The sequence below is a fragment of the Brachyhypopomus gauderio genome, chromosome 8 (genome assembly GCF_052324685.1).
Source record: "Brachyhypopomus gauderio isolate BG-103 chromosome 8, BGAUD_0.2, whole genome shotgun sequence".
NCBI lineage: Eukaryota > Metazoa > Chordata > Actinopteri > Gymnotiformes > Hypopomidae > Brachyhypopomus > Brachyhypopomus gauderio.
This window is the reverse complement of record NC_135218.1, coordinates 2160236-2187475: the sequence shown is the minus strand read 5'-3', so window position 1 is coordinate 2187475 and position 27240 is coordinate 2160236. Positions and strand designations below refer to the sequence as shown.

Sequence of the window (27240 nt, the reverse complement as noted above, 5' to 3'; positions counted from 1 at the left end):
TTTACATAGATAAAAGTTATTAACAAGGACACAGTTGACTAATAATAGCCTCTACTTATGAACCATTCATATGAACCAAGGTTCAGCTGCTCTAGATACAAGGCTCTGTTAATTCCATTGGTGCATTGAATGAAGGAAAACAAAGGAAGGCAGCATAAAAAACTGGACATGGTTATTACAGGAAACGGCTATAAAATAATATTCAGATGTTTGGATATCCCAGTGAGTACTGCAAGATTAACTGTGAGGAAACTCAATCTGGAAATGAAAGCTGCTTCGAAAAGACCAAACTCACCATGGGAACAGGGAGAAACCGCGAGAACAAGGAGAAAACATCAGAACAAGGAGACATGTGAAGCAAGCCAGAGAGATGCTAACAATCACTTTGAAGTAGCTGCAGACTTGAGACTGGAGAGATGGTGCACCAATCAACAATACCAAGAGCTCAGCACACAACTGGCCTGTTTGGAAAGGTAGCTAGAAAGAAACCATTACAGAGGAAACACATCAATGCTAAACCTCACCTCTTGGAGACCTGGTAGAGGACACAAACACAAAGTGTTTCAACATAGGAGTGTTGAAAACCAAAAAGGTCAATTTTCTACAATAGCCAAGTCAAAGTCTAGACCTAAATCCAATCAAGAATCTGATCTGGTGAGAATCACTCACAGTAGGCAAAACTGTTAGAATATTACAGCAGTTCTGTTTGTTTGTTTTTGCACAATTTTAAATACTCAGATATAACAAACAATAAACATTAGAAGGAGAGTTAGAAAACCTGACTTATGCCTCCACATAAATAATATTCAAATTCTACATTATGAAGATCACTATAATACATAAAACATAAATAGCATGTTACTGCAGCTTGTTACAAAATCCTAGATCAAAGGGAAACACGAAAGCAGCATGTCTGAGTTTTTACTTTTTTCTAAGATGTGCTGACAGTTAATTTTGGAATTTATTTTAAGAGTGTATTGCTTTTATAAAACTGCTTGTATCTCAAACATTAAGAGTTAGATAAGTTCTAATAATTATCATTAAAGCATTTGTTAGTACCCACTCTGATAATCTTTGACATGGAATACAAAACTTTCACAAATGTTCATAATCTTGCTGTCATCTTTGATTTCTCTTTAATTCTTCAACTTGAATGTGATATCAGTTAAATTATTAAGGCTTCCTTCTACCACTAACATTTCCAGACTATGCCCCTTGTTTAGTAGCAATGATACAGAAATACTGGCTCATGCTTTTATCAGACTATTTGATCTCCCAGTTAAACTCCTGACTAAACTTCAGTATGTCCAAAATTCAGCAGCTAGAGTCCTTACACTAAACATTATGTCCATATCACATCTATTATACCTCAACTCTTCATGGAGTACTGAACTACATCTTCCCAACACTCCAGCACCTGAAGCAGTCCAGCACTGTTCTGATGGTACACCAGAGCTATTCAACTGGCAGCCCGCGGGCCAGAACCAGCCCTTTAATGAATTTGTACTGGCCCACAGCACGAGCGTTACGTTCAAATTAAGTTCGTTCAATTTTACATCCACTGACAGTATTGGTATAGGTCTGAAAATTGTCTGGCCCACAGGTCAGAGTTCTCTGCCAAATCTGGCCCCCAGAAAAATATAGTTGAATAGCCCTGAGGTAGATCATTCAGCCCCAAAACTCTGGAACTCATTTTTACAAAATCTTCACAATCTTCTCTCTATTTCAGCCTTTAAAACACAAATCAATATCTGTTTTCTCGGTGCTTTTTCTTCTTCTAGATTTGAATTTCTTTCCTCTTGTAACGATTCTGTTGCGGACTTGGGTAAAGTAGGACACAAACGCGTAGAGACCAGGGTTGCATTTGCAGTAGACTGTATATTTAATTTACAATCCAAAGACAGATGACCAATTGACAAACTCCCGACACGGTGATGAGACCGACGAGGCATTCTGGACAGACCACGAAACACTGGGATTACATCACCTCACTGTAATACCTCGATATAACAATATTAAGACAGAACAATGACATCTCTTAACATGGTGACTTGATGAACGAGGCAGTACATAAGACATGTAACATGGCCAGTAACACTCTTTACGTGACGACTAGATCACTGACAGTACATAACACATGCAACCTGGGCAGTAACACTCTTTACGTGACGACTAGATCACCGACAGTACATAACACATGCAAAATGGGCAGTAACACTCTTTACGTGACGACTAGATCACCGACAGTACATAACACATGCAACCTGGGCAGTAACACTCTTTACGTGACGACTAGATCACCGACAGTACATAACACATGCAAAATGGGCAGTAACACTCTTTACGTGACAACTAGATCACCGAGGCATTTAAATAAACCACATAACATTATGGGCGGTAACAACTCTTTAAACGGTGACCAGATCAACAAGACATTAGAAACAACCACGTCAGTAGTCTTTGATAATTCGCGTGTGAAAGGGAGTAAATACCTAGATTTAGAAAAGACAAACGAAACTTTAAATATTCAGCTACATAGGACTTTGACCACGTAACTCAAAATTAGAACACACGCGGACATGAACCTTAATATAAAAACATTGACAGACAGGGAAATCAAAAGAACAAACACGGACAACGGCCAAACCTAACAGGGTTGCGAACTAGAAGGACAACGTTTCCCCAAAGGCAACGGCCAACCCCGAAGGAGACAAATACACGATAACCACAACAACATAACTTGTAATAACCAGAGACAGAACAGACTGATAAAGACTGAAACGAAGACTAAAGTGAATCGACTAAAATCTAGAGCACTGACAGACGGCACTGGACAACCTGGAAACGCGGAGGGCATGAAACAACGATCGCCAAAGACCGTGTCCTAACTAAGGATTTAAATACCCACTTATTTAAACAACAATGAGGTACAGGTGAGACCCATAATACCAAGGGCTGGAACAAGGCGGTGCAAAACACTAAAACCGACGAATAAACGTAAGTAAATGAGGGGGGGGCGGAGTAACGCGTTACACCTCTAGATTTCAAGCTAGCTATATTACACTGCTAGAATCCTGTTGTCTAGCATAATGTCAGCTAAGCAGTTAAGTGCAGTCGTTTTGGAAAAATAAAGTTGTCAAGGATGTGTCTCTAAGTAGCTGCCTAGCGGTTTAGTCAGTAATATTCACAAACATGAGTTATTTCCACTCATCTGGGACCAAGCCTTCAGAAACAGGAATGACTGGTGAATCACTAGTGACTACCATCTAACCAAAGCATCTGTTTTGATTAATATGTTTTCCTAGATGACAGTGTGTAGAGTTAGTGGTGAGAACCCTATGTTTACCTCAAATAAGGCCGCAATCAGCACAGAAAGAGTCATGAACATCATTGAACAATATAACCCAGCGCGTTCACTTCGCTCGCAGGACGCAGGGTTATTAACTGTTCCTAGGATCAAAAAGATCACAGCAGGTGGAAGAGCCTTTTCTTTTAAAGCTCCACAATTGTGGAATAATCTTCCTGCCTTTATTCGGGACTCAGACACAGTCTCAATGTTTAAAACTCAATTAAAGACTCATCTGTTTAGTTTGGCCTTTGATTAATCTGTTACATATTTACTACATCTCGTATCTTTTCTCCGAGGTTCACCTGGAGAGTAACATTGCAGTCGGAGCCTACAATACCAGCATCGCTGCTCCGACACGGAATGAAAGCCTGGCGTTCATCAACAGACAATATCATAACCCAGAACTTTCATTTTTACCTTTACTTAGTCTGATTGTGTGATTTGTGTGTGACTTGTGTATTTGTCTGTATTTTGTGTAATTTGTGTGTTAACGGGCCGCCCAATGGAGGATGGGTTCCCTTTTGAGTCTTGGTTCTCCCGAGGTTAGGGTTCTCATTAGGGTGCTCATTAGGGTTCTGGACCCATAGTATTGTTAACCTTTTAAATCCTGTAAAGCGCTTTTTGACAACATGTGTTGTGAAAAGCGCTATACAAATAAACTTTGATTGATTGATTGATTGACATCAGTCTACAAATAAATAACAGCCTCCGCAAAACAAAAGCATATAGATCCAAACAGTAAGGCCGCAGTGCACATTTCCTTGTCAATAGTATGTTGGTGTCTTTCGTCAATCTGAATAGACTGGCCCCAACTGCAGAATAGATGCAGCTGCACCTAGATGCAACAGTCCACTGAAAAGAGACAGTATTTATTAATTCTATTCACTGAACATGTAATTTTTTAATCCACATTTTAAAACGTTTTCTGTCATTTGTTGTATGGTGATGCAAATGAACATGTTCAAAAATACAGAAAACTATGAAGGAACCATGAGGGTTTATATATGGTTTATATATGGTTATTGATGGCTAAAATGTATAATTAATATTTCTCTTTTTCATGTAAATGTAAATGAAAATTCCAGTGTAAAACATATTTTATTCAGATCTCTTAAATTATTGAAAATATTTTATAATGTGTATTTCAAATCCTAAGTTTTAAAGTTACAGGAATAGCCCAAAAGTACTTTCTTGTTTTCCTTTGTTTTCAGGGCAAAATTTTTGCACCATCCCTAAACTGACACTAAATGAATACATAGATTAAAAAAACATTAAACCTATTAAGTTACTTTGAATGCTGAATATTGTTTTAGGTGTAACACTGGAGAATGTCTTTAACTAATGATAGTACAACTGCCTATATCTCATTACTCATTTTCATTACATAAATGTTTTAGATATTAGTCACTGATAAAAAAATAATGAAATTCCATAACCCATTCAGCACCCTCAGATATGGCCTCTGGTTCTGTTTTGTTTTTACGATCTGGTCTGGTGGCGTTTCCTGTTAGTATGGATATGACTTTTTATCTCACCTGCAATGACAATGAGTAATTAGGAGTGCTGTTATGGGATTTGTTATAAGATGCCTCCCAAAATGGATTTTTACACTATAGAACCATCTGTACCAATATAGATAACTGACTTAAAATGGAGAGACAGCGAGAGGGAGAGAGAGGGAGAGTGGGGGGGGGGGGGGGGGAGTGAGTTAAATAAGTAGGGTGTTAGGAATGGTTCTTTGCTTGACTCTTAGTACTTATTAAATGAGCTTTTCATACATGACACCATACATGATATCAGGTGAAATGAGCATTTAATATTAATCTTATAATACTGGACTTCTATTTGATTAATGTATTTTTATGAGAATAACGATTGTGAAGGCAGCTATGAGACGAATGTTCATGATGTTAAAAAAAAGCTATTTCAGTCATTTATCTACAACAAAAATGTGGTTAGCAATGAATCAGACCTAACAGGGATTAGTTAGCATGTGCTCATCCCTGTATTCAAAGGAAGCTTGTATTCCAAGGCAATTTTAGCATTTGTGGTTGAAGTACTTTGCTGTATTTGGTTCTTAAGGTCCTGTGGGCCTGGAGTACAAGTCTGAACTGAGCAGAGTCTCAACTCACTGTTCCATTACACAGACGAACATGCTTATAGATATCAGTCATGCAGCCGTCATACAGAAGCCAGATGCCATAGGAATTTAGTAAAACCGGACCTTTCAACACCCTTGCAGGATCACTCCTCATGCCTAAATGTGATTTATATGCCAAAAGTAATACAAACTCTAAATACTGTTTACAGTCTTGGCTTTAAGGGCAGAGAGTGCTTGGGTTTAGGTAGTCTAAAGAGGCAAGTCAGAGCCTGGCGTCCTGCATGGCACCATGGGCTATGAAAGGCCGAAGAGTGACGAAGCCCTCTACACCTGTCTGCTTCAATTTACTTAAGGTCTGACAGGTGAACACTGCCCTCTCTTTGTCTGAGTGTGTGTGTGTGTGTGTGTGTGTGTGTGTGTGTGTGTGTGTGTGTGTGTGTGTGTGTGTGTGTGTGTGTGTGTATGACAGGTGAACACTACCGCCATTTCACAAAACACATGTTCTTTCAGCTGCGCTTCACCTCTTCCCAATCCCTCGTTCCCCTCCTCCTTTGCTCCCTCGCTCCCGTCTCTCTCACTCCTGAAACGCCTGGCTGAGTCTGATATGATGAAAACAGACAGAGGCTTCCGCATCGATCTTACACACCCACTCACAGTGACCAGGAGGTTTTAGTAGGCGCCATAATCACTCTAATCAATGTTCAATCAGATTCCTCCGTTTGTCTGTCTTTCTTTCTCTGTTTCCCTCTCTCCAGCTCTAAACATTACACTGATAGGAATTAGGGAACTCTGTCCATCCTGTATTACTGTAGTTGAGCTTGTGGATGCAAAATGAATGTAGAATGAAATATTTTAAAATGTCAGTTTGAACCAAGAGAAGGACTCCATTACAAATATATAGATGTAGGTATATTCTTCTTTGCTACTGCAGAGGCAAAACTGAGTAGACTAAAGAGTAGATGGCAGACCTGAGGGAGACATGGATGACTATGGGTGCCAGCTAGGAAACCATTTGATTAAGAACATTTCATGGTATGTTGGTGCGCACGCATGTGTGTGTGGATGAGTGTGTGGGAGAGAAAGTGCAGCTAAAGAATATCTACGGTACGGTGGCCCGAATCCAGTAAATTAGCACATCATTCCCACCTGGGTAAAACCAGTGTGCCCACACACACACACACACACACACACACACACACACACACACACACACACACACACACACACACACACACACACACACACAGCTTTGGTTCATGCTGAGAAGATCCAAGAGGAATTACACCATATCTATTCAAATGTGTGAGGGCACATTCGCATCTCTTTCTCTTTTGCTTGCCTGCTCGTCTGAATGAGTTTTCGGGTCTCATACATTTGAAAAGTCCTGACGGTGGCCTTTTTCCACTTCTCAGGGAGGATACTGTAAATGAAACTAGTGTATCAAACTGTGAGGAAAAGGTGAGAATAGTTCTGCGTGTGTATGTGTTTGGGAACATTGGAAATCTTAGAAGAAGAAAAAATGAAGAACGGAGGAGGAGAGGAAAAGAGTGTCGGCTGATCAGCGTCTCTCTCCTGCTGTGACATCAGTGGCAGAGTGAGTGGCTTCATCATAACCCTCATCTGGATATCTCTCTCTCTCCCTCTCTCTCTCTCACACACACACACACACACACACACACACACACACACACACACACACACACACACACACACTGCCTCTCACCTAGATCACAGTCACTTCCTGTGGTTTACTCATCTGCTCACTCTCTCCTTTCCTCTTTTCCTCCTTCTCCCAGTCTCTCTCTCCCTCTCCTCCCTCTCTCGCTCTCTCATCTCATTATCTGTCACTGTATCAAATCAAGAAGCCTCTGTCTTCTTCATCCTTTGGCACAGGCTGCCCCACTGTGTTCATAATTACGCCCTAAAATTGCTCCCACCTCAGCCCCAGCCTCCACTCTTCCGCCCACGTCTCTCACGCTTCTCCCCTCCCCCACTACAATCATCATTAGCCCTGTTTTGGGCCCTGTTCCCTCTGGAGGCTTCGTTACTAATGTTACCTGTGGTTTTGTTCTGCGCTTTCCAAGGTTCTGTGGGTTTAACTTTTGACTTCTTCTGTCTTTCAGAAGAATGGAGGCGTGCTGGGAGCTGCGGGAGACGTGCTGAGGCTGGGAATTTGAAACCTACCACCTCTCCTTTTACTCCTCACCATTGCCCTCTCTTTAACGAAGACTCTACTAAGCTGACCGAAAAGATATAGCACATAAAACTTTGCTTACATACAATGAAATGCTAAAATAAAGACTATGAGCCACAGTGTCAGTCTTCGAGGCCCGTTTCCCTGAGCGGCCTCGTGTGGTCCGATCTCTCCATGCACCTCCCACATGCTCCTCTCTCCTGCTCTTTCTCCTTGCACGCCCACGTCCACTGTGCTCTCTCTGACTGGACCACTCACCACTGCGCACTGGGCCCAGACATGCCATAAAGTGCTGGACCAAAACGGAGATGGAAGAGAACAGTCTCCTCACCCCAAGGCAACGATCGCAAGGATGCAGGAGAAGATGAAGAAGGCGTTTTACTGACTGCCTGTCAAAACGCATTACGTTTCTGAAGTCTGTTTCACTGTGTGGGTAAAGCAGCGCAAGACTGAAAGAAGCTAAAATTAATGATTGTGAAGGTAAGAAAAATGTTGAAGAATTCCTTTTGACATTTTCTTGGCAAACGGCATAACTTACTGCTTAGTAATACAATAAACACGATAAACATATACAGCTCCAGACAAAGAGAACCACAAAAGTATGAAATGAGTAACAGTACCTTTAGTGTGTGTTTTGCGTTTACAACACTTCTTTGCTGAACCTTTATTAGCCAGTGAGCTGCTTACCTGCACACTTGGTCCGTGTAACAAGAGGCGGGCCCGGAGGCCCAGTGCCTCCTTCTCCTGGTCGGGTCAACAACACCTTGATCTCATACTCCACATCCGGGTCTAAATGCCAGAGCTTGTATGTCGGTGCATCCACAATGTGGGTCTCGGCCCAGTTGCCAGTGGTGGTACGATACTCCACCTCCTTGAGGATGATGGGCCCATCGCCAATGATGGAGTTGGCATTTGGTTTGATCCACAGGTAGGTGGCACCAACCGCCAGAAGTTCTGGAGGAGCGATTGGTGTTGGGGGAGCTGAGGAATACATGAGAGAAGAACAGTCAGTGTAAATGAGAATATTATAATGGCATACAATCAGTCCACCAGTCCCAACACATTATGTGATGTACCTACCAGAACAGATTCAGTGTGTCTAGAACAATAGAACCATGTTCTTCCAAATATTCCTACCATACTCCTCCCATAATCCTCCCATAATCCTACTATAGTCCTCCCATATTCCTACTATAGTCCTCCTATAATCCTCCCATAGTCCTCCCATAATCCTCCCATAGTCCTCCCATAATCCTGCCATAATCCTCCCATAATCCTCCCATAGTGCTTCCATAGTCCTCCCATAATCCTCTCATAGTCCTCCCATAATCCTCCCATAGTGCTTCCATAGTCCTCCCATAATCCTGCTATAATCCTCCCATAGTCCTCCCATAATCCTGCCATAATCCTCGCATAGTCCTCCCATAATCCTCCCATAGTCCTCCCATAATCCTCCCATAGTCCTCCCATAATCCTGCCATAGTCCTCCCATAGTCCTCCCATAGTCCTCCCATAATCCTCCCATAGTCCTCCCATAATCCTCCCATAGTGCTTCCATAGTCCTCCCATAATCCTGCCATAATCCTCCCATAGTCCTCCCATAATCCTCCCATAGTCCTCCCATAATCCTGCTATAATCCTCCCATAGTCCTCCCATAATCCTCCCATAGTCCTCCCATAATCCTGCCATAATCCTCCCATAGTGCTTCCGTAGTCCTCCCATAATCCTGCCATAATCCTCCCATAACCCTCCCTGAACTGGTGCTTTTATGATGCTGATGGAGAGCATGTTCTAACACGCTGAACCCATCAGGCCTAGCTCCGCCCCCTCCTGTCACTCCTGCTTGTTTCTCTTTAACTCCGCCCAGCCTTTGCCCTAGCTCTGCCCAGCCTTTCCTCTAGCACTTCCTTGTTTGTTTCCCCATGTGCTGGTGTTTTTCAGTTCCTGTCACCTGTTTCTATTTGTTTCCCTTGTCCAGTGTATTTAGGGTTCACACACACAGTGTGGGAAACCTATTGTAATTGCTGAAGTTTTTCTTATTATTATTTTTCCCCCTGTAAAACGCATACTGCAGCCTAGACCGTAAGGCCCAGAAAGACCAAACTTGGCAACAAGGTGCAGCAGGTGTGCAATGAGAGAAATAGAGACAGGGACCCACATTGGCCTGATGGTGGCGCTATAGCGCAGCATTTTGCGTTTTGGTCCATATCTCCCACAACGTAGGGCCTAGAAACAAAATTCCACTTCTGTTGGATTCCTTGGGTCAAGGCAAATAAAAAATAAATTTGAACTATTAAGCTCCGCCTACTTAGATTTTTTGCTAATTTGCATAATATGCAAAACCTACTTTTTTATACTAGTCCCTGGTTTTTCATCCGATCACCACAACCTTGGTGTCAAAATATTCAGGAGAATCTCATTATCAAAGTTGCTTAAAAACATTTTGAGATTTGCATACAGTCTGGTTGTCACATGTCAATCAATAGCTCCAAGGCGTGGCCAAATTTACTTAAACAGCCATATCTCAGCAACGCTTTGATGGATCTTCATAAAATTTTAACAGTTGTTAGGGCACATGACTCCGAGGTCATAGGTCAAAGCTGGCCACGATTGTCCACTAGGGGGCGCTATAACATGGGAAAAACTGTATCTCAGAAACCATTAGTCACATCAAGCCAAAACTTTACAGGCATCATCAGGGGCCCAAGTGATATCAAGACACACAATGATGACATCATCACTCAAAAAACATGGCCGCCATGAGCCAATTAATTTTTATTTGAATTAATTGGCCATTTGACAGACTTACCATTGGCCAAACAACATGAAACCTTACCACTGTGCATATCTCAGGACTATGTGTCATGCTGTGCAGTTTTAAAACATTTGGCCACAAGGTGGCGCTATTTGTGAAAATCATGCATAACTCCTCCAAATTTTCACTTAGGAACATGCAACTTGCTTCTTTTTATTCCTTGCCATAGACCTGACAACTTTGCAATTGCAAGTCCTAAAAAAAAATGCATACTTTTGTCACATTCATCTATTGTTTGAAAATAGCTATTTACAAACTAGTCATAGAAATTTGATCCAATTATGGAAAAATTGCTATGAGCATAATCAGTAGACTCTGTAGGTAAAAACTGATTAAAAAAAATGTTGGATTTTTATTTATCTGATTGGTCCATGTTCCCATTATATCATTGTGGCCATGCCATATATGACCTATATTGCTATAACTCATAAACCATGTATGCAATCAACTCCCAATTTGAAAGGCTTTTATATCCTGAAGTCCTTGTGAGGTATGCCAAGTTTGGTTCAAATTGGCCTGTCGGGGGCGCTACAGTACCCAAAAACCTAAGAAAACATAAAAACTCATGCTGCAATCTTGTTATGCAGAATACAGACAAGTAATTGGTCTTGTATGATCCAGATCAATAAGTTCTATAACATTGCAATTGCATCTTATAGCAAAAAGTGCACTGCCTGACCAGAAATGAACCTTTTAATTCACCAAAATGTCATTGCATTACTGATATTAATGAGATATCAGTATGATAGTACTTGGGCTCCATCTAGTGGCCAAACACCGAAACTGACTGAAAACTATTGCTCACATGAAACACCACACAAACACACACAAAGCTGATCTCAGCATGTGATTTAGTTCTGTGATCTGAATCATTTTGCCAATACACATTATTTTGATCCTTTTCGGCCTTTAGTGCCTCAACTGAATCTTTTTTTTTTACATAAAGTACACAGCCTGACCAGAAACGAACCTTTTAATTCACCAAAATATCCTATTTCATTACTGACATTAATGAGATATCAGTATGGTAGTACTTGGCCTCCATCTAGTGGCCATATTCTGACTGAAAACTATTGCTCACATGAAATACCACACAAACACACACAAAGCTGATCTCAGCATGTGATTTAGTTCTGTGATCTGAATTATTTTGCCAATGCACATTATTTTGATCCTTTTAGCCCTTTAGTGCCCCAATTGAAGCTTTTTTTGCACATTGATTTATTTGTGCATTTCTTCCACTCAAACAGCTTCTTTTTCACATTTAGGGTCTAAAGGACCTTTTGGGCCTCTGCCTATTGAGGCCAAGAGGCCTATTCGTGTGTGAACCCGCCAATTGCCGCTTGCGGCTATATTTAAACCTTGTTCTTTGTCTTGTTTGGGGCTGGTTACTGAATGTAACTGCAAGTCTTGTATTTTATAAGTGTGTCTCCTATACATTTGAATCCTTGTTATTCCTGCCTGCTGTTGTCAGTTTATTTTCTATTCTGGTTTAATTCCATCCTGTTTGAGTTCAGTTCTGTTTTTTCATTATGAATCTCACTGTTGGCTTGTTGACCCTGGACTGTGACCCCAACTCTGTTAGTGGTTTTGCCCTTAATAAACCTGCTCTTCTCAACATCTGGTCCATAGCTCCATGATGCCCCAGGCATTACAGAACCAAGATCATCCAGATGTTCAACTGGATTGAGATCTGTTGATGGCACTCTATCATACTCATCAAACCACTCAGTGACACCATGGAAGGCCACCTTGGCATCCTGGCAGAGACCACCCCCATCAGTGTTTTGAGAACCACTGTGCTCATGTATATCTATACTAATCTAAAGAGGTATTTATTCAGTGTAACCGTACTATACTCCGTTTTATCTCACATCTTCAATCATCTGAACATCACTTGTCATGTGTTTTTCCTTACAAACTGCTCTTCATGAGCATCACATATACTGATGGAGTGTGATGTCTTTCCAATAGGTCTAAATGCAGATATCACCTTACACTTCTGTTCCTATTGGAACACCTGTCCGTTAAGCAGTCTGTGAGCCTAAAACTCCCATCAACGCGTGTGCCAGTAATGAACCCTGATTCAAACTCACTTCAATGTTTTTTCTCTTGCCATCTTGAGACAAAGCCAAGGTCAGCTGGACCTGTTCAGCATTTTTAGACATGCTCCTATAATGGAACACGGAGTATGTCCGTTTATAAGAATCCGCACTCATTATGGTTCTTCATGTAGAATCTTTTAATTTGTCACCAGTCTTTATATAAATATTTACATAATCTGAAGGAGATACTGATAGCACTTTGTAACTGCAAAGTATCCGACAGCATGCAGATATTTCACACCTTTGTTGTGGTAGGTGAATGTAATACAAGGGATGAAAAAGTGCCGGGAGCCAGAATGGTGGAGAACGTCACGCACTTGTGAAGCTCATTAGGAGATATCAGGTAGACATGCTTCAGCTGCACAACCTCCAGAACAAAAGGAAGAAAATGTTGCCTAGGAAAATGCTTCCCAGAATGGTGTTTGAGAAGAGTAGCACCTATTCCTGAAACACCCCACACTCGCTCCGTCTCTCTTTCCTTCTCTCAGATCGGATCATCTGCCAGACAAAACCTGACCCAGTCACCACTCAAAATGGTCTATATCTTCCACTCTATTGACTTCCTTCGCCTCCTGTCCCTCACTCCCTGTCCCTCACTCCCTGTCCCTCACTCCCTGTCCCTTTCCACTTTTGCACCTTGTACCTCCTCCAAAGGAGCTAAACATCAGCTTCCATCACTCTTTAGCTATAGCTGAATATCAGCTTCCATCACTCTTTACCTATAGCTAAACATCAGCTTCCATCACTCTTTAGCTATAGCTGAATATCAGCTTCCATCACTCTTTACCTATAGCTAAATATCAGCTTCCATCACTCTTTACCTATAGCTAAACATCAGCTTCCATCACTCTTTAGCTATAGCTGAATATCAGCTTCCATCACTCTTTACCTATAGCTAAACATCAGCTTCCATCACTCTTTAGCTATAGCTGAATATCAGCTTCCATCACTCTTTACCTATAGCTAAACATCAGCTTCCATCACTCTTTAGCTATAGCTGAATGCTTATAGACCTACTGATTACCACCAGTAGGACCTGCACTCCAAGCGTGCTGGTTTGGCCCTAACCCTGAAGCAGGTGGAACACCAGCACGCTGGATTCGTTGACACCCCCAGCAGCGGCCTGTCCTCGTCCTCGCTTCAATCCAGACGCCCACTTGCCAGGCGCAGTGGCCTGGGGGCAGGTGGTAATTTGGGATTAGATGTGTATGGCAGGTCCCCAAGAGCAGAGCATGGACGAACTATCCTGGCTGACTGAGAGTTGGACGCCTGTGGTGTTCAATGTAATCGACTAAGCTAGATTACCAAAGACCACCTACCAGTGGCTGATAACCATCGGATGACATTGCTGGTGCGCCCGGTTCCTAGAGCACCCAACCCACCCCGCCCCCGCACCAACTGGTGAACTTTGCCCTGCCTGACCTGTCAATCTGCCAAAGTCTTGTTCTGGGTCTTTAATATATCAGGGCGGGTCGGGGTCGGAGTAGGTCAAAGTGCAATATATGATAGATGTAAGGAAAGATGGAAAGTGAAAGGAGAAATGAAAACTGAAAAAGATAAAAACATGTTGTTTATGATATGCAATTAAGTTGTCATTTTTATCTTATTCCTTATATAAATGGACACCATGGTCCTGTTTATCAAGACAAGTTGTCATCTCTAAATAGTGATTGTGAAGTACTGCCAACATCAATATGCTCCCAATCATTTACCATTCTTGTCATCTGAGTTTGCATAAGCAGTGTTCCTGTCAGCAGACTTTGATGCAGTGAGGGCTTTATAGTGGCGATAATGCTGCCCAACTATACAAGAATAAGGGCCTGATCTTGACTGGCTGCATTTTATGGAGACAACCACTGGTATCAAATCCCAGGCTGTTACTGATTGACCAGGCCTTCCTGAGTGTTTTGTTGACAGGATGTCTACTTCAAGGGGACTGATTTGTTTAGTGTTGTGAGAGTTCATCACTGATTTACTGTTTTCAAAGCCATGTTGCTGATTGGCCAAGCATTTGTCAGGCCTCTACTGATTGGCTAAATGTTTGAGGTAGGTTTCTGATGAGACAGCCAGAGCTTCATTTACATATTAGGACTTCTGGCATTTGCACTGCTCCTAGTAGTCTCACTCAGACAGCATCATATTAGTGCACTGAGGGATCGAGAGTCAGCTTGACTGGCTAAAGCTAGCTGCAAAGACACGAGAAACAACAGAGAAAAAAAACAATTCTGAAATAGTATGGACTAAAAACAAAACAACACAGCATCTTCCCACGCCTTTCTGTGCTGTGTGTTATTAAAGTCGTCAGGTTTCAGCTATGTGTGTGTGTGTGTGTGTGTGTGTGTGTGTGTGTGTGTGTGTGTGTGTGTGTGTGCGTGTGTGTGTGTGTGTGTGTGTGTGTGCACTCATGTGTGTGGTACTCAATCATTCAGACCTGGGTCTAATGCTTTCATGCACAGTCAGTCAGACAGATAAAGAATGAGAAAGTGACAGAGAGAGAGAGAGAGAGAGAGAGTTAAAGAAAGAAGCACAGAGTAGATTTACCACCCTGTGTTGCACTGCCTCACTGCTGACTAGGGATGCCAAAAGAAAAGAATTGAAATTGACAATACAGAGGTGCTGTGGGTGAGAACATAGAAAAGATGATAGAAGAATCTAAACAGAGGCTTGGAAGGCTCAACTCAAGCTGTACACACCATCTCGGGATAAACACACCCCTTCTCAGGTTGTACACACACACACCATCTCGGGATGAACACACCCCTTCTCAGGCTGTACACACACCATCTCAGGATGTACACGCCAGAGATGGGTACTCTAGTGAGCCACACAAAGTCGCACTCAGGCCCGTTGACAGTCTTGCTGGGGCCTGGGACAAGAAAGTTTCAGGTGTATGCACTTAATAGAAAATATGCAGATAGGTAAAAAACGTATATTTTAGCCATTGAGCTTATTTTGAGTACAGAATTTTATATTAATGAAAGATTTCAAGATTATTTAAAAATTATAGACTTTAAATAAAAAATAAATTGCTGGGCTCTTTGATGGGCCCCCCCTGGCCCTGGCGCCCGGGACAACAGACCCGGTTGTCCCCCCCGTCGACGGGGCTGGTCGCACTTAAGTTTCCTACAAAAAGACTTCAAATTTGACCTGAAACTTGTCCCTAATGACTCGACTCGTCGTGTGCTAATTTTGCCATTATTACTTACTGTTTTCTGTAATTTGGGACGCAGACCTTGACGTATCACAATATCGATTACAGCAATTGGGAAATTGGAGAGAAGCATTAAATGTAAACAAATGAGGTTCCTATATCCGTACGTCATAGTCTTTGGCTATAGGGAATTTAAAATCCTTGAACAAAACCGAAGGATGCAACGTGTAAAGCAGGCATGTCAAACTCATTTTGACCAGGAGCCACATCAGCATAATCGTTGCCCACAGAGGGCCATATGTAATTTATAAATGTAACTACTCCTTAACGTTAACTCTGAATTTATTACTTATTCAAGTTACAAATATTACATATATATTTACATGCTTGCAACATAGCCTAAATCCTTTTAATTTGTTAGGTTATGAAACTCACATTGCCCCATCAATCAAAAATGAAACTATCTAAGTGAATAAAGAAAAATATCATATTTACTTTGTTCAAAACTTGAAATATCAAAACTGTGAAAACAGCAATTGTGCTTCAAGAACGCTCCCTCTGAAAAAGATTTGAAATGCGGACGAAATGCGTTTCTTTGGGCACAACAACGCTAGAATTTTACTGCCGCATTGTGGTTGTGGCTTTTTAATTCTTTTACAATTTGATGTTTTTCTTGATGCGTAATTTTGGCTCTGTGTTTGGTCTCAAAATGCCGACATAGATTGTACTCTGACAACCCCCACCACTTCATAATACAAAAGACAGTTTTTTCTCCTTGAAGCATAAACATGTATTCGCTTTCCCATCTTTCTTGGAACACCCTTCCATCTGCATCAATTTTTCTCTTCGTGGACATTTTGGGATTATTATTTGTATTTCTAAATTACACTTATTGGGAAAATCACATCGATATGGAAACACTGCGATGTCGAGATGCCGTTGTTCTGAAAATCTGTGCTACCCATCGAGCTGTCCTACCAAGGGCTACTGCGCATGCTACTTTCACGTCAGTGTTTAGCGTAGCCCATAATTATGCGCTGCCAGCTGTTTTTTCTCTTCGATTAACGGTGAATATTGCCCATTTATTGTATTTAATCATATTGCAATCATATTTTGCATTTTATTGTTTGTCGACAATTGCTAAAAAAATTTGTGAATATCCTAGGAAAGACCTCATAAATATTACTATAGGCCTATTATGTGTTGCTAACATGTGGAGGTACTAAATGTCTGCTAGTCATTTTGTTTTACCCTTTCCAATAAATTATCGTTCTCGATTTTATCCATCTGTTTATTCCGTCCTACACTAATAAGGTTTTAATTGATAGACCTTGAAATGAGCACTTCTTAACGCTTAACGTTCGTTCTGTTTGGATATTTTACATTTCAAAATCAATTTTCTTAAATACAAGTAAATAACCATGTAACGTTAATGATGTTTGCACTGTCACAGTGGGTTTCTAAGACATTCCTTAAGCACAGCATTCCAGTAATCAGTACATGACTTAATTAACTCTTATTGCTGGAAGCACATTCTGATAAGCTAATATAGCCTCTAAAATGATTGTACCTACATTATTAATGCTAGAAACACGTACCGATAAGCTAATATAGCCTATAAAATGATCGTACCTACAGTATTAATGCTAGAAGCACATAACAATAAGATAATATAATCTATAAAATGATCATACCCACCTACAGTATTAATGCTGGACGCATGTTCTGATAAGGTAATATAGCCTATAAAATGATCGTACCTACAGTATTAATGCTAGAAGCATATACCGATAAGATAATATAATCTATAAAATGATCGTAACTACCTACAGTATTAATGCTGGACGCACATTCTGATAAGGTAATATAGCCTATAAAATGATCCTACCTACAGTATTAATGCTCTAAGCATGTTCTGCTTCGGTAGTACTTTTTGACACTGTAGCATGAATCGATAGATATGTCTATAATTTTGCGCTACTGTTGTGCGCTGACACTGACGTGAAATTAGAAATAGCATGCGCAGTAGCCCTAGGTAGGACAGCTCGATGGGTAGCGCAGATTTTCAGAACACCGTCACTTTGTGGGTAACATTTTGAACACGTGAAAATTTTAACGTGATCCACATTTGGAGTTTTTTGGACTTTGGACACCCCTGACTTAGGCTCTAGCCTAAAGACATGTGAGTTGACTTGGACTTGTATTTTGTGACTTTTGACCATCCCTGATGCATGCACCAATTCAGGCTGTTCATACCACCTTGGGATGTATGCACATTCTTGTTGTGTGTCCAAGCTCTCACGGGCTATAATTGCAGACTTTACACATACCATCTGGCTGCACAAGCATCTGTACACAGGTCGTTTGTGGACCTGCTCTTCATCCCAACTCACATATTTTTTGTTCCTCATGTCTATAAATTCACTTACAAACATGGAAGTCATGACAAGACAGAGGAGCACACACCCCATCTCCACACAGTGGGGATGCACACCAAAAAAGGAGCTGTTCTTTTTCTCCAGGGAGCCCTTTCACTCCACTCCACGATTCACGTATCACATTAGCATAGCTTAGCTATAGCCTAATACACTTACATTAAACACTACAATTCTAAATCAGTATAATACACTTACCGACATCTGATTATTTTATCTCGTTTCTGTTTTCTCGTCTCTTTTTTCTCCCTCTGTTTTCTCCCCCTGTTTCTTTCTTTCTCCCTCTGTTTTGTCTCCCCTGTTTTTTCATGGCTACCGCGGAGGAACGGGCTCTCGTCAAGCTCGGCTCGGAGCTGGACAAGCTGGGTCGGCAGATCCAGCGTCTTCTGGAGAAGCAAGCGGAGCTCACCCAGGAGAAGACCAGGCTCGAGGCCGCCCGCGACGCTGCCTACTCGGCCGTCTCCACTCCCTCGTCACGGCGGCTCAGCGCGACCGCCATCTTGACCCGGGCACCAGGCTGGGAGCGCCAGCGAGGACGCGGAAGGCAGCCGGCGTCGTCACCCCTACCTCAGCCGGACTTCTCCTCTGCGAATCCGTTCGAGGTGCTCAGCTCCAGGTCCTCCGCCTCGCCCTCACCCCTGCGTCCGACACCACCCTCACCAGCGCCGGCACCGAAGAAGAATAAGGGCGGTATCCTTGTTATCGGCGACTCGATAACACGACACGTGAAGATTCACCTGCCAGGCGCTAAAAGAACCCCCAGTGTGTCATGTTTTCCAGGCGCTCGTGTCCTGGACGTGGCCAGGCGGCTTCCCTCGGCGCTGAAGCAGCGAGACGACTTCGGCACCGTCGTCCTTCACGTGGGGGCTGTCGACACCTTCGCCCGGCGCAGCGAGATCCTGAAGGAGCACTACCGATCGCTTCTGGACACCGCGCGGAAGAAGACGTCGGCTAGGCTTGTTGTCTCCGGTCCGCTTCCAACGTTCCGGCGAGGGTGCGAGTCATACAGTCGTCTTTTCTGTCTCCACAGCTGGCTCCGGGACACCTGTAGCAGCGCCGGCGTGGACTACGTCGACAACTGGGAGAGTTTCCGAGAGCGTCCATCACTCTACCGCCGAGATGGACTTCACCCCAGTCGCCTAGGCTCGGCAGTCCTCTCCAGGAACATCGAGGACGTGCTACGTCGGGCCTGACCAGCCACAACAAACCACGCAAATCAGCTAAGTAGAACTTACTTCCCTAACTACCAAACCATTGAGACTGTGTCTGTTAGCCGTGGCAGGTATAAGAATAACAGGGCGATATGTTTTAAAAATCTAATTAAAATTAAATTAAATAATCAACATGAAGTGAGCAGCAATATTAAGCTAAGGCTAGGACTTTTAAACATTAGATCACTTGCATCAAAAGCTGTGATAGTAAACGAAATAATCTCAGATAACAGACTAAACGCACTCTGTTTAACAGAAACATGGGCTAGAGTAGGCGAATATGTAAGTTTTAATGAAGCAGCTCCTCCTGGATACAGTTATGTTCATCAGCCCCGTATCACAGGGCGTGGAGGTGGAGTAGCCACAATATATGACACAGACATAGGTTTTACTGTAAAACCAACCACCTCTATTAACTCATTCGAGGCTTTGATAGGTGAAATAGGCAATAATCGTATAGGCAATAAAACAAAGCTTAAATTAGTGACCATCTATCGACCGCCGGGTCCCTACTCAGAATTTCTTCAGGAATTTGCTGAGTTTCTTTCGGAACTAGTCTTAATCATCGAGAGATTTGTAATTGTGGGTGATTTCAACATTCATTATGAAAATGAATCAGACCCACTGAAAATTGCGTTCGACTCCATACTAGATTCAGTAGGTATAGCCCAAAATGTGACAGGGCCTACCCACCGCTGTAAACACACCTTAGACTTAATACTTACTTACGGATTAAACATAGAACATCTGGCAGTCATCCCCCAAAATGACGCCATTTCAGATCATTTCTTACTAATATATGAAATGACTTTATACAATGTACATCAGATGCGCCATACAAAAACCACGCGCACTATTACATCCGACACTGCAGCAACATTTATAAACTTACTGCCAGAGCTACCGAACACTATGCCACTGCAGCCCAATGAATTGGAACAGGCAACACAACAGTTTTATTCCACACTCAGCAATACCTTAGACAGTGTAGCTCCAATTAAAACAAAATTAATTAGGGAGAAAAAGCTATCACCATGGTATGACGAACACACTCGTCTTCTAAAACAGGCAGCTCGAGCAGCGGAGCGAAAATGGAAATCCACCTCACTAGAAGTGTTTAGAATCACATGGAAAGACGCCATAGTCAAATATAAACATGCCCTAATAAAAGCTAGAGCCGCATACTATTCGACACTAATAGAAAACAACAAGAATAACCCTAGATTTCTCTTCGCGACGGTATCTAAACTAACAAGAAATATCAACGACACTAGTTCTAACACAGCACTTACACACACTAGCGATGAATTTTTAAACTTTTTCAATAATAAAATAGATAATATCCGACTACAGAGTCATAATACATCGCAGCCTAACCTCCAATCCAACCCCAGTAGTTCAGCTATTAGTAACAATGCATCCAAAAATATTACTGAGCTAAATATCTTCAATCCTATATCGCAAAAAGAGCTCACAACATTGATTAATTCGTCTAAGCCTACATCATGTATATTTGACCCAGTTCCAACCCGTCTATTTAAAGACCTACTCCCAGCCACTGCAGGGCCCTTACTTAATATGATTAACTCCTCCCTTAACCTAGGTTACATGCCCAAACAATTAAAATGCGCCGTAATTAGACCCTTGATTAAAAAACAGAATCTCGATCCGCAGATTTTAGCCAACTATAGACCCATTTCTAATCTCCCATTTATCTCTAAAATTTTAGAAAAAGCAGTTTCTAATCAGTTAAACCACTATCTCCAATCAAATAGTATCCATGAAAAGTTCCAATCAGGATTTAGACCAAACCACAGCACTGAAACAGCTTTACTCAGGGTAGTGAATGATCTACTAATATCGGCCGATAATGGGCTCGTCTCGTTCCTTATACTGTTGGATCTTAGTGCAGCTTTTGATACTGTAGACCACAACATTTTGCTGGATAGACTAGAAAACACAGTAGGTATTAAAGGAGTCGCACTCTCCTGGTTTAGATCATATTTAACTGACCGCTTCCAATGTGTAAGTGTTAATAATAAAACCTCTAAATCTGTGCAGGTTAAATATGGTGTCCCACAAGGGACAGTCCTAGGACCACTTCTATTCACACTGTACATGTTACCCTTAGGCGAAATTATGCATAAGCATGACATCAGTTTCCATTCCTACGCAGACGACACTCAGCTATATTTATCGGCAAAACCCGATGATTTAGGCGCAAACAGTAAGATTGAGAAATGTGTAGAAGAGATAAAACATTGGATGGCATGTAACTTTCTAGCACTAAATGCCGATAAAACAGAATTGATAATAGTTGGGTCTAGGGCTGCGAGAGACAAGATACATAATGCAGCATTGAATCTACATTCTTTTACTATAACCCCCAGCGCAGAGGTAAAGAACTTGGGCGTCACAATAGACCCAGATCTCTCGTTCGATACACATATTAATAATATAACTAGGGTAGCGTTCTTTCACTTGCGCAACATTGCCAAAATTAGAAACATATTAAATATTAGTGATGCAGAAAAACTAATCCATGCATTCATATCCTCTCGTTTAGATTATTGCAACAGTCTCCTAGCTGGATGTTCTGGTAAATCGATAAACAAACTCCAGCTGGTTCAGAACGCAGCAGCACGAGTTTTAACAAAAACTAAAAAGTTTGATCACATTAGTCCCGTACTATCGTCATTACACTGGCTGCCAATTAGATTCCGTATTGACTATAAAATACTTTTATTAACATATAAAACGCTGCATGGCTTAGCTCCAGACTATCTTAGTGAACTTATTGAACAATATAACCCAGCGCGTTCACTTCGCTCGCAGGACGCAGGGTTATTAACTGTTCCTAGGATCAAAAAGATCACAGCAGGTGGAAGAGCCTTTTCTTTTAAAGCTCCACAATTGTGGAATAATCTTCCTGCCTCTATTCGGGACTCAGACACAGTCTCAATGTTTAAAACTCGATTAAAGACTCATCTGTTTAGTTTGGCCTTTGATTAATCTGTTACATATTTACTACATCTCGTATCTTTTCTCCGAGGTTCACCTGGAGAGTAACATTGCAGTCTGAGCCTACAATACCAGCATCGCTGCTCCGACACGGAATGAAAGCCTGGCGTTCATCAACAGACATTTACAGTGACAATATCATAACCCAGAACTTTCATTTTTACCTTTACTTAGTCTGATTGTGTGATTTGTGTGTGACTTGTGTATTTGTCTGTATTTTGTGTAATCTGTGTGTTAACGGGCCGCCCAATGGAGGACGGGTTCCCTTTTGAGTCTTGGTTCTCCCGAGGTTTCTTCCTATTCCCCACTATCTTAGGGAGTTTTTCCTCGCCACTGTCGCCCTTGGCTTGCTCATTAGGGTTCTGGACCCGTAGTATTGTTAACCTTTTAAATCCTGTAAGGCGCTTTGTGACAACATGTGTTGTGAAAAGCGCTATACAAATAAACTTTGATTGATTGATTGATTGACTCCAGGAGAAACCCATTTCCTACAGACATTAGAGGCTTCCTCTGCACACTTTTCACAAGTACAGGGGCGTCTGTGTTTTGAGTGTGTGTGTGTGTGTGTGTGTGTGTGTGTGTGTGTGTGTGTGTGTGTGTGTGTGTGTGTGTGTGTGTGTGTGTGTGTGTTTGAGTGTGAGTGCTTGTGGGTGTTAGTATGTGTGTGCAGGACTGAGCAAGAACATTGTAACTCCATAAAACTCACAAAACACTGTCCGCACTCCACTGCCCCCAGCTTTTATAGGTGTGATACAAACTCTCCGAGTCTCTTATCACTCTTCTGCATCTCCATCTGCTAAATGGTGTTTATTCCCAGTTCTTCTCATTGATGCTCCACCATACACTAGTAACATCATGGGTTGAAATGCATTGGCTATCAGAATCCACTGGAAGCACTGGAGCAGGTGTGTGTGTGTGTGTGTGTGTGTGTGTGTGTGTGTGTGTGTGTGTGTGTGTGTGTGTGTGTGTGTGTGTGTGTGTGTGTGTGTGTGTGTGTGTGTGTGTATATGTGTGTGTGTGTGTGTATGTGTGTGTGTGTGTGTGTGTGTATGTGTGTGTGTGTGTGTGTGTGTCTGTGTGTGTGTGTGTGTGTGTGTGTGTGTGTGTGTGTGTGTGTGTGTGTGTGTGGGTGTGTGTATGTGTGTGTGTGTGTGTCTGTGTGTGTGTGTGTGGGTGTGTGGGTGTGACCGGCCCTGTAATTTCAGTCTTTATCACCTGTTTTCTGCAGGGAGGCTGTAAAACCGGGCTGGATTTGCAGGGAAAGCTCCAGGAATCCCACCTCGCTATCTGATCAAAGCCCCGTGGGGCTTAACAGAGGGTGGGGGGAAGACAGAGCTTAGCCATCCAGTCGCAGTTGCAAAATAAGAATTTGTAGCTGGGAAACAACAATAACAACAACTACTACTACCCAATTTCTCCCCCATTTCTGTGAACAAGGCACAGAGCAGAGACGGATGGCAGATTTCCGCACAGGAACAGTCCATAGCAACGAACGTGGCACCACCACACACTGGGGGAAACGGGTCACAGAGGGCACCTGGCCCCTCTTAGGTGCTCCATCAAGGAAATGGAACCCCATGAGGACTCATGGGAGTTCACTGACAGTCTTGGCACTGAGAAAGGCAGATAATAACCTTGACCTTTGTCTGATCACAGAGCATATCAGGCAAGGGATGCTGAGATCAGGGAGATGTGTGGGGGGATGGGTGTGTCTCTCCCTCTTTTCTGTTTGTCTCTCCTGCTCTCCTCCTCTTGGGAAGTAATATATTCTGTGTGTTTTAGAGACAGGTGCATCAGCTTTCACTTCCCAAAAAGCTTTAACCAAAAGGGCATGTTGCACTCTGAAAAGGAAGGAGTAAAGAGGAGAAAAGAGAGAGAAAGAACACAAAGAAAATTGGAGATGCTTCAGAAGCCCTGTGAGACGAGGCAGACTCAGACTCAGACTTGGGCAAAGGGAAGCAAAGCTCCCAGGAGGTGATGTGAGGAGAGTGAAGCAGGATGAGTGAAGCAGGACGATGTGAGGAGAGTGAAGCAGGACGATGTGAGGAGAGTGAAGCAGGATGAGTGAAGCAGGGCGATGTGAGGAGAGTGAAGCAGGGTGATGTGAGGAGAGTGAAGCAGGGCGATGTGAGGAGAGTGAAGCAGGGTGATGTGAGGAGAGTGAAGCAGGATGAGTGAAGCAGGACGATGTGAGGAGAGTGAAGCAGGGCGATGTGAGGAGAGTGAAGCAGGGTGATGTGAGGAGAGTGAAGCAGGGCGATGTGAGGAGAGTGAAGCAGGACGATGTGAGGAGAGTGAAGCAGGGTGATGTGAGGAGAGTGAAGCAGGACGATGGGAGGAGAGTGAAGCAGGACGATGTGAGGAGAGTGAAGCAGGATGAGTGAAGCAGGGTGATGTGAGGAGAGTGAAGCAGGATGAATGAAGCAGGGCGATGTGAGGAGAGTGAAGCAGGGCGATGTGAGGAGAGTGAAGCAGGACGATGGGAGGAGAGTGAAGCAGGGTGATGTGAGGAGAGTGAAGCAGGGCGATGTGAGGAGAGTGAAGCAGGATGATGTGAGGAGAGTGAAGCAGGATGAGTGAAGCAGGGCGATGTGAGGAGAGTGAAGCAGGGCGATGTGAGGAGAGTGAAGCAGGACGATGTGAGGAGAGTGAAGCAGGGCGATGTGAGGAGAGTGAAGCAGGGCGATGTGAGGAGAGTGAAGCAGGACGATGTGAGGAGAGTGAAGCAGGGTGATGTGAGGAGAGTGAAGCAGGACGATGTGAGGAGAGTGAAGCAGGGCGATGTGAGGAGAGTGAAGCAGGATGAGTGAAGCAGGGTGATGTGAGGAGAGTGAAGCAGGGCGATGTGAGGAGAGTGACGCAGGACGATGTGAGGAGAGTGACGCAGGACGATGTGAGGAGAGTGAAGCAGGATGAGTGAAGCAGGGTGATGTGAGGAGAATGAAGCAGGGCGATGTGAGGAGAGTGAAGCAGGGTGATGTGAGGAGAGTGAAGCAGGATGATGTGAGGAGAGTGAAGCAGGATGAGTGAAGCAGGGCGATGTGAGGAGAGTGAAGCAGGGCGATGTGAGGAGAGTGAAGCAGGATGAGTGAAGCAGGGTGATGTGAGGAGAGTGAAGCAGGGTGATGTGAGGAGAGTGAAGCAGGATGATGTGAGGAGAGTGAAGCAGGACGATGTGAGGAGAGTGAAGCAGGATGAGTGAAGCAGGGTGATGTGAGGAGAGTGAAGCAGGACGATGTGAGGAGAGTGAAGCAGGGTGATGTGAGGAGAGTGAAGCAGGGCGATGTGAGGAGAGTGAAGCAGGATGATGTGAGGAGAGTGAAGCAGGACGATGTGAGGAGAGTGAAGCAGGATGATGTGAGGAGAGTGAAGCAGGATGAGTGAAGCAGGGTGATGTGAGGAGAGTGAAGCAGGGCGATGTGAGGAGAGTGAAGCAGGGTGATGTGAGGAGAGTGAAGCAGGGCGATGTGAGGAGAGTGAAGCAGGACAATGTGAGGAGAGTGAAGCAAGGCGATGTGAGGAGAGTGAAGCAGGGCGATGTGAGGAGAGTGAAGCAGGGTGATGTGAGGAGAGTGAAGCAGGATGATGTGAGGAGAGTGAAGCAGGATGAGTGAAGCAGGGCGATGTGAGGAGAGTGAAGCAAGGCGATGTGAGGAGAGTGAAGCAGGACGATGTGAGGAGAGTGAAGCAGGGTGATGTGAGGAGAGTGAAGCAGGGCGATGTGAGGAGAGTGAAGCAGGACAATGTGAGGAGAGTGAAGCAGGATGAGTGAAGCAGGGTGATGTGAGGAGAGTGAAGCAGGACAATGTGAGGAGAGTGAAGCAGGACGATGTGAGGAGAGTGAAGCAGGATGAGTGAAGCAGGGTGATGTGAGGAGAGTGAAGCAGGACGATGGGAGGAGAGTGAAGCAGGGTGATGTGAGGAGAGTGAAGCTGGGCGATGTGAGGAGAATGAAGCAGGGTGATGTGAGGAGAGTGAAGCAGGGTGATGTGAGGAGAGTGAAGCAGGATGAGTGAAGCAGGGTGATGTGAGGAGAGTGAAGCAGGGCGATGTGAGGAGAGTGAAGCAGGGCGATGTGAGGAGAGTGAAGCAGGGCGATGTGAGGAGAGTGAAGCAGGATGATGTGAGGAGAGTGAAGCAGGGTGATGTGAGGAGAGTGAAGCAGGATGAGTGAAGCAGGGCGATGTGAGGAGAGTGAAGCAGGGGCAGCACAGTCCCACTGCTCCTCAGAGGGGGCACCTGCTTACAACATTGCAGTTCCTCTTGCTACTCGTAGTACACCTCTGGACACACACACATATACACACACATGCAGACACACACACATGCACATAGGCACACACACACACTTGCACGCCCATCATACTTCTACATGATGGTGAAAGAGACACTCTGGTTTCATGACTTGGTTTGAAGTGTTGGGGATTTGGAGGCCTGCCAGCCAAAGGCTAAACACTAAGTAATAAATACATATATGTTGTGATGGGCTGCTCACCAGCATACATACTCATACACACAGATGAATCAAGCGGGAGGACCTGTTTGAAGTGCTAAGTCCTTAGCTGCCGCTTATCTTGTCTGTAGCATTACTTCTCTGTAATCCATCTCTGCTCTGCTTGCAGGGAATCCTCACACGTGCACAAATTCTTATTTATACATACACACATACAAAGCTCTCACAAAATCCACCCTAATGCTCCTGCTCATTGCCAGTTAGGCATAGATGACTCTAGCCTGCCCTTCTATAACCACCTCACACACACACACACATACTCGTTCAAAAATTCAACAACTCAGCCCCGTCGACGGGGGGGACAACCGGGTCTGTTGTCCTGGGCCCCAGGGCCAGGGGGGCCC

The 27240-nt window shown here is 43.4% G+C and overlaps 2 protein-coding genes across 24 annotated transcripts in view; one reads left to right on the top strand and one right to left on the bottom strand.

Moving 5' to 3' along the window:
- Positions 1–27240, bottom strand: part of ptprt (protein tyrosine phosphatase receptor type T) — a 326972-nt gene that overhangs the window by 181463 nt on the left and 118269 nt on the right. For all 23 annotated transcript variants that reach the window (XM_077013789.1, XM_077013772.1, XM_077013775.1 and 20 more), the window contains one exon: positions 8332–8625. In XM_077013789.1, the coding sequence (XP_076869904.1) occupies positions 8332–8625 (294 nt within the window). The remainder of the gene's footprint in view (positions 1–8331; positions 8626–27240) is intronic.
- On the top strand, positions 18275–22843 carry LOC143521186 (uncharacterized). The gene is made up of 3 exons (XM_077013796.1): positions 18275–18767; positions 18932–19097; positions 19182–22843. Exons 1-3 carry the CDS (start codon positions 18460–18462, stop codon positions 19200–19202), a joined length of 495 nt encoding a protein of 164 aa, XP_076869911.1. The 5' UTR covers positions 18275–18459; the 3' UTR covers positions 19203–22843.

Bases quoted from the DNA above. Each gene is read 5' to 3' on its own strand.
- LOC143521186 (XM_077013796.1), top strand. From the start codon at position 18,460: ATGGCTACCGCGGAGGAACGGGCTCTCGTCAAGCTCGGCTCGGAGCTG. The intron at 18,768-18,931 runs GTCCTCCGCCTC...CATGTTTTCCAG, and splicing joins TTCGAGGTGCTCAGCTCCAG to GCGCTCGTGTCCTGGACGTG. The intron at 19,098-19,181 runs GTCGGCTAGGCT...CTGTCTCCACAG, and splicing joins GACACCGCGCGGAAGAAGAC to CTGGCTCCGGGACACCTGTA.